The sequence below is a fragment of the Pan troglodytes genome, chromosome 20 (assembly GCF_028858775.2).
Source record: "Pan troglodytes isolate AG18354 chromosome 20, NHGRI_mPanTro3-v2.0_pri, whole genome shotgun sequence".
In the NCBI taxonomy this organism is placed as follows: Eukaryota; Metazoa; Chordata; class Mammalia; order Primates; family Hominidae; genus Pan; species Pan troglodytes.
The window spans coordinates 20076532-20083909 of record NC_072418.2 but is presented as its reverse complement, the minus strand read 5'-3'; the positions used below and the strand labels follow the sequence as shown (position 1 = coordinate 20083909).

Here is a 7378-nt window from a genome sequence, read left to right as displayed (position 1 = left end):
AAAAAAAAAAAAAAAGGCCTGGGCGCGGTGGCTTACGCCTGTAATCCCAGCACTTTGGGAGGCCGAGGAGGGTGGAGCACAAGCTCAGGAGATCGAGACCATCCTGGCTAGCACGGTGAAACTCTGTCTCTACCAAAAATACAAAAAATTAGCCGGGCGTGGTGGTGGGTGTCTGTAGTCCCAGCTACTCAGGAGGCTGAGGCCGGAGAACGGCGTGAACCTGGGAGGTGGAGCTTGCAGTGAGCCGAGATCACGCCACTGCACTCCAGCCTGGGCGACAGAGCAAGACTCCGTCTCAAAAAAAAAAAAAAAAAAAAAAAGAGAAAGAAAGAAAAGAAAAGAAAAGAAAAGAAAAGAAAAGAAAAAAGACAGCAATTGCTGGGTTTCAGTCCCAGTTGCGGCCTTAGCATCCCCATCTCAGTTTCTTTATCTGGAAAATGGCAACAAAACCTGAGCTTCCCAGTGGGTTGTAGGGAGACTGAATGAGGTAATAATGGTGTATCGCGTGTTGGGGATGTGGCCACTGCAGTAGAAACAGTACTTGTTTTATTATTATGCCCAATGATGAAGGGCCGGGACAAGGTCTTCTCTATGATCTAGAATCCAGACTCACTCACTCCCTGAGCCTGTTTCCCACTCTGTAGAATGGAAGACCCAAGTCGGGCGCGATGGTTCACGCCTGTAATCCCAGCACTTTGGGAGGCCGAGGCGGGCGGATCACCTGAGGTCAGAAGTTCAAGACCAGCCTGGCCAACACAGTGAAACCCCGTCTATAGAAAATACAAAAAATTAGCCGGGCGTAGTGGCGGACGCCTGTAATCCCAACCACTCGGGAGGCTGAGGCAGGAGAATCGCTTGAACCCCAGAGGCGGAGGTTGCAGTGAGCCGAGATCGTGCCACCGTACCCCAGCCTGGGCCACAGAGGGAGACCCCCGTCTCAGAAAAAAACAAACAACAACAACAACAACAACAAAAAACGGGAGACCCAGCAGCACCGCATCCCTGCCATGATTTCACCCACTTGCCCGGTGCAAGAGTGCCTAGTGTGGACAGGCGGCAGGATCAGGACTCCAGAGGGCGAGAACCATGTAGTGTTTATTGCCAGGAGGACACCCGCACAGCCTCCGGACCCCAGAGGGTTTTGACACAAATGACTTAAAGGCACTGGCTTCTGTCCAGCTCCAGCCCTGCCCGGCAGGGCGTGGAGGCGGAGACCCCATCACCACGCAGCCTCGACCCGCCCCCTCCTCCAGGGCTGCAGCTCCGCCCAGTGGCTGAAGATAGCAAACGCCTTGCAGGGCGAAGGTTCCCAGGATGCAGTGAGGGGGGGTGGCCCCAGGCTGGCGGGGAGGTGGAGTAAGGGGGCTCTTTCCGCGGAAGGGTGAGGGACTATGAGACGCTGGGGGGCAGGCGGGCAGCCGCGGTCTTCTCCACCACGAAGCCGTAGTTATACTGGGGGACGGGGAGAGCGAGAGTGAACAGGTGCCAGAATAAAGAGAGGGCCAAAGGGGGAGTGACTGAGGAATGGCAGAGGGGGTACTTAGGGACTTGAGTGGTCTTCTGCCCTGGAGAGATGGTGTGTGTCTGGGGCAAAGCGGGGATGGGGAAAACTGGGACAGCCTGGGGCGGACGAGGGGCGGGTCCCAGCCCCTCAGGCACCTCCTCCCTAGCCCTGCACCCACCTCCTCCCTAGCCCTGCACCCACCTCCTCCTCAATGTCCGCCAGAGACTTGATGGTCAGGTCCCCAAAAGCAGAGAAGGCCTGGCGGGCAGAGGTGGGTCAGCCTTGGGCCCGATCTCAACCTGAAACCCCCTTTCCTTCCTCTTCAAGGGGTCCTGCCCCCCCCCCACACTCCCCGAATATTCCCTCGGACATCCCTCCCCCTTATTTTTCTTGTTTGTTTTGTTTTGTTTTTAGAGACAAAGTCTCTAAAGCCGCGCCTGGCTAATTTTTGTATTTTCAATAGAGACGAGGTTTCACCATGTTGGCCAGGCTGGTCTCGATCTCCTGGCCTCAAGTGATCCACCTGCCTTGGTCTCCCAAAGTGCTGGGATCACAGGCGTGAGCCACCATGCCCAGCATCCCTCCCCCTTCTTGTCACAGCCTCTAGCTACTGGTGTCCAGCTGCTTTCTCTGGATGGATCCCTCCCCATTCTAAGACTGAAGACCTTCCAGCTGCCACCTGGAGGTGACACACTCCAGCCCCAACCCAGGATGTGGCCCTCTGTGCTGGGGCACTGGATACAGGGATGTCCTGGCAGGCGCAGATCCAGGCTCCCTGAGACCCCGACTCACCAGGGGGCTGCAGCTCTTGCCCTCAAATCGTGGGTGGAGTGTGAAGGGAACCCCATCCATGGCTGAAAAACACATGCGAGGGGAGGAGGTGAGGTGTAGGGAACTGCCCACCCCACCCACAGAGGCCCAACTCGCACAGCCTGGCTTCTTCAGTCTTTACAGAATCCAGAGTTGGGAGAGGGAGGTAGGAAGATCCTTCCTGGTTATCTCAAGACAGTCACACCCTCCACTTCCACGCCTCAGTTTCCCCACTCTGTGCTCACCTGAGATGCCATAGAGGCTGGAGGCCTCGTAGATGGAGTCATTCCTCCGCAGAGTGGATGCCCGAGAGCCCAGCCTTGACGGTGTCCGCTCCAGGAGGCCGCCCTTACTGGAGGTGGGATGACTCAGGTTAAGCCTCATCCTCCCACAACGGCCACCCCCACTCCGGTGCCTGAGGACTCACCTTGGCTGGCTGGCTGCATCCAGAGAGAGGCCCTGCATGTCCCGGCTGAGACCTCGGGGCTTGGGCACTGGCCTGGGGGCCTTGGCCTTCTTGCACCAGATGGCAAAGCCGCCCATGTCCCTGGACCGGGAGGGAAGGTGAGAGGGATGCTGGCCTGGTGTGGGGCCAGGGTTGACGATAGCCCCTGGAGAAGGCAGGGGACCCGGGCATCCAGGTGACCTCTGTCTTTTGGGGGAATTTTTTTTTTTTTTTGGGACGGAGTTTCGCTCATGTTGCCCAGGCTGGAGTGCAATGGCGCAATCTAGACTCACTGCAATCTCCACCTCCCAGGTTCAAACGATTCTACTGCCTCAGCCTCTGGATTAGCTGGGATTACAGGCAACCATGCCCAGCTAATTTTTTTTTTTTTTTTTTTTTAGTAGAAACGGAGTTTCACCATCTTGGCCAGGCTCGTCTCGAACTCCTGACCTCAGGTGATCCGCCCGCCTTGGCCTTCCAAAGTGCTGGGATTACAGGCGTGAGCCACCGTGCCCAGCCTTTTGGGGCATTTTTGTTTCAGCATCTTGACCCACACCCTAAGCACCACACCAAACTAATACTGCTGGGTTCAAATCACCGTTCTGTCTACTTTATTTTTATTTATTTTATTTTATTTTTGAGATGGAGTCTCGCTCTGTCGCCCCAGACTGGAGTGCAGTGGCGCGATCTCAACTCACTGCAACCTCCGCCTCCCAGGTTCAAGTGATTTTCCTGCCTCAGCCTCCCAAGTAGCTGGGACTACAGGCGTGTGCCACCATACCCGGCTAATTTTTTGTATTTTCAGTAGAGATGGGGTTTCAACATGTTAGTCAGGATGGTCTCGATCTCCTGACCTTGTGATCGGCCCGCCTCAGCCTCCCAAAGTGCTGGGATTACAGGCGTGAGCCACCGCGCCCAGTCCTGTTATGTCTACTTTAGACACCAAGTCACTGACTCCTAATGACAGTCCTACAAGATGATATATATGTCCCGGTTTTAACATGCAGAATCTGAGGCTCAGAAGGTAGAAGAAGGAACAGGAGACCTCAGCGGTGTCCTTGAGGGTCAGATTGGTGAGATCATGAGTTGGGAGGGCAGGGAAGGTGGCTAGACACTGGGGGGTGGCCCTACCCTATTCGAAGGTATCCAGGCACTGTCTTGGTCTTCCCACTCAGCCGGACATCAAACACAGCCGTGTCCGCGGCTCCCAGGGGCAACAGCTTCACACACATGCGTTTCTTCTTGGACACAGAGGCCTCTGGGAGTGGGGGGCAGGGGAGTGAGAGAGGGAAGCCAGGCAGGGGTGGGAAGGCCCAAAGATGACTCTAGGATGAGGCTCGCCAGGGTGCTGTTTAAGGCAGCCACATGGACAACATTGGGGATGGGAGTGGGAGGAGTGGTTAAATCATGAATGGTATAGATGAAGGAGGGGATTCCATGCAGCCTTTAGGAACCGCTGGAGTAGGCTGATCTTTGGTGATATGAAGCTGCATTCATGGGGTGGCTAGCTGTGGAATCGGACAGAGCTGGGTGCCCATCATGGCCCTCAAAACTTACTTTCCGTGAGCCCTCTAATCCTATAGAGGTTGGACAACTAGCACCCATGAGCCAAATCTGGCTCAAGGTCTGTTTTCTTTTCTTTTCTTTTCTTTTTGAGACGGAGTCTCATTCTGTCGCCCAGGCTGGAGTGCAATGGCACAATCTCAGCTCACTCCAACCTCCGCCTCCCAGGTTCAAACAATTCTCTTGCCTCAGCCTCCCGAGTAGCTGGGCCTACAGGCGCCCACCACCATGCCCAGCTAATTTTGTATTTTTAGTAGAGACAGGGTTTCACCATGTTGGCCAGGCTGGTCTGGAACTCCTGACCTCAGGTGATCTGCCCGCCTCAGGCTCCCAAAGTGCTGGGATTACAGGTGTGAACCACCACACCAAGCCTAAGGCCTGGTTTCATACAGCTGATGTGTTAAGAGTGATTTTTACATTTTTAAGGAACTGTAAAAAAATTGAATATGCAAAACACATCATCTGCCCTGTAAAGCCTAAAATATTTACTATAAGGCCCTTTACATAAAAGTTTGCCAACTCTAAGAAAAAATAAAGAAAAAAAAGTTTGGCCGGGTGCGGTGGCTCACGCCTGTAATCCCAGCACTTTGGGAGGCCCAGGCAGGTGGATCACCTGAGGTCACGAGTTCGAAACCAGCCTGACCAACATGGAGAAACCCCGTCTCTACTAAAAATACAAAATTAGCCAGGCGTGGTGGCGCATGCCTGTAATCCCAGCTACTCTGGAGGATGAGGCAGGAGAATCGCTTGAACCCGGGAGTCGGAGGTTGTGGTGAGCTGAGATCGCGCCATTGCACTCCAGCCTGGGCAACAAGAGCGAAACTCCGTCTGAAGAAAAAAAAAAAAAAAAAAGGTTTGCCAACTCTAGTATTAATGAATATAGCCTGAGTCAAATAAAAATGACAAGAAAGGGTGGGAAAGTTCAGGTGGGGCTGGGAGGGCTGCACTAGGGTTGTGGGCCCAGAAGAGGAGGGGTAGGGAAGGGTGAAGGTGACATCTGACGGAGGACGGAGAATGAGCTACAAAAAGGAGAGAAAAAGTGCCCCAGGCAGAGGAAGCGGCGTGTGCAAAGCCTGGAAATGAAAAAGAAAACTGCGCAGTGGTTTTGCTTGGCTATGGTGTAAAAAGACACAAGTAGCACAACAGTAGTGAAACAGGTGGCGTGGACTGAACTCTTAACTCGAGGATGCAGGCTGTGCCAATCACATCACACATTTTGAATCAGGACAGGGGATGTCGGTCCACCCTAGGGCAGGGCTCTGAGTCCTCAGCCAACCCTGTCATCACCCCGTGTGCCAGGGGGCAGCCGAGGCTCAGATACCGCGCGCCCGTCGTCCCTCCTCCCCCGCTCCTCCCTGCAAGGGACCCGGACAACTCTCGCCTCCGAAGCAGTCCTTACTGGAATCCATGGGGTCGCAGACGGGGGAGAAGCCCAGCGGCAGGGGGCTCTTGTCCACCACGATCTGGATATCGGCCACCACGTTCTCCTGCGGGTTCTGGGGGTGGAAGGGGGACACGGCGAGGGTGGCCTAGCAGCGGGGACAGCGCACCTGGCATAGGGCACCGTGAATGGGCAGGGGAGGTGGGCAGACCCTGGTGGTTCCGAAGGTGGGCACCTCTTACCTCTAGGCTGCCCAGAGAACTAAGGCACAGGAAGTAGCCAGATTTCTGCGCGAAGCTCTTGCCAAAGCTGGCGGGTGCCCCCTCGACGGTGCAGGAGATCTACCGGGAGGACGCGGGTCAGCGCCGGACTCCCACCCCACAGCGACTGCCTCCCCCATTCGACCCCCGCCCCTCGACGCCGCTCACCGCGCTGAACCCCCGCGGCGGGGGTGCAGAGGCCGACGACCAGGCCAGGCCAGCCAGCGGCGCCGAGTCTGTCCCGGGTACGGGATCCATCCTGCGAGCCGAGCGCCGAAGGCGGGGTCGCGGGGCACAGCCTCGAACCTCGAAGCAGCCTCCCGACGGCAGCGCTCGCGACCGAACTACAACTCCCAGAAGGCCATGCGGGGGCGGAGATTGCCCGGAAGCGCAGTATACGCGTGCCCGAGGAGCTGCTGGCCAATGGCGTGGGGAGGCGGAGCCACGCCACCACGCGTCGCCAGAGTTGCGCGCGTGAGCGATGATGGCGGAAAAAAGGTCTTGCCGGCTTTCCGCGCCCAGCAACTTCCGCCGGAAATGCTACGGCACAGTACCAAGAGACTCGTTCTCTGCAAATCTGCACTACGTTCCCCAGAATTCTTTGCGGCCTCAGCTGCTAGTCTAGAAAACAGCTCGGTGCTTAACGGAAGAGTTGGGAGCTTTGTGGCCGCGCGCAGTGGCTGACGCCTGTAATCCCAGCACTTTGGGAGGCGGAGGCGGGCGGATCATGAGGTCAAGAGATCGAGACCCTCCTGGCCAACGTGGTGAAACCCCTTCTCTACTAAAAATGCATTGTGAAGAATCTGCAATTCCAGTTCTGGGAAATCATCCCAAAGGAAATCATCTGTGGGATACGCAGCTGTTGATTTAAAGAGCGAGTACTATGGACCATCATGAGCTTTGAAATCTTGGGTATAACTTGAAGATTTGTTCACAGGCACAATACGTTTAAAAAGCGACGTATAAAAGAATTTATTGCCTGTAGTCCCAGCTACTGAGGATGCCACCAGCAAACCGAGTTACCTCCCCACTTTGTGTAGGTGGCAAAGAAGGAACATCCAATCGGAAAAGGCAATCAGGTTTTATTCACTGGCCGGGAATGGAGAAGGAGAGGCTCTCACTCTAACTGCCCCTTCTCCCTCAACAGTAGAAAGCGAAACGTTTTATTGTTTCTTCCCCTGGGTACAGGAAGGGAGAGGAATGCTAGCATGTGCAGGGTGGGACTCCAGACACGCAGGTTCAATTCATGAGCCTCAATTCATGGGTTGTCTTCATAAAACCCATCTACACAAAATGGAGATTTTCTTTTAAGAGAAGGAATTTTAGCATTATAATTATATATTGATGATCTAAAGTCGACTAGGGGTCGTCTGTTCCAGTTTGTGCTGATTTAGGGATCTTATCTTCCTCTGGTA

At 55.0% G+C, this 7378-nt stretch overlaps 1 protein-coding gene across 1 annotated transcript; it reads right to left on the bottom strand.

Annotated features, from left to right (window-relative positions):
* Positions 1-1077: 1077 nt before the first annotated feature.
* On the bottom strand, positions 1078-6383 carry MVB12A (multivesicular body subunit 12A). The gene is made up of 9 exons (XM_001173577.8): positions 6132-6383; positions 5946-6044; positions 5722-5818; positions 3891-4017; positions 2742-2861; positions 2560-2666; positions 2297-2358; positions 1706-1762; positions 1078-1452 (listed from the first exon to the last, which is right to left on the bottom strand). Exons 1-9 carry the CDS (start codon positions 6219-6221, stop codon positions 1390-1392), a joined length of 822 nt encoding a protein of 273 aa, XP_001173577.1. The 5' UTR covers positions 6222-6383; the 3' UTR covers positions 1078-1389.
* Between the last annotated feature and the right edge of the window lie 995 nt (positions 6384-7378).

Coding starts and splice junctions, on each gene's coding strand:
- MVB12A (XM_001173577.8), bottom strand. CDS start 6,221: ATGGATCCCGTACCCGGGACAGACTCGGCGCCGCTGGCTGGCCTGGCC. Junction 6,045..6,131: donor CGCCGCGGGGGTTCAGCGCG/GTGAGCGGCGTC, acceptor TCCTCCCGGTAG/ATCTCCTGCACCGTCGAGGG. Junction 1,453..1,705: donor TGGCGGACATTGAGGAGGAG/GTGGGTGCAGGG, acceptor CCCGTCCCCCAG/TATAACTACGGCTTCGTGGT.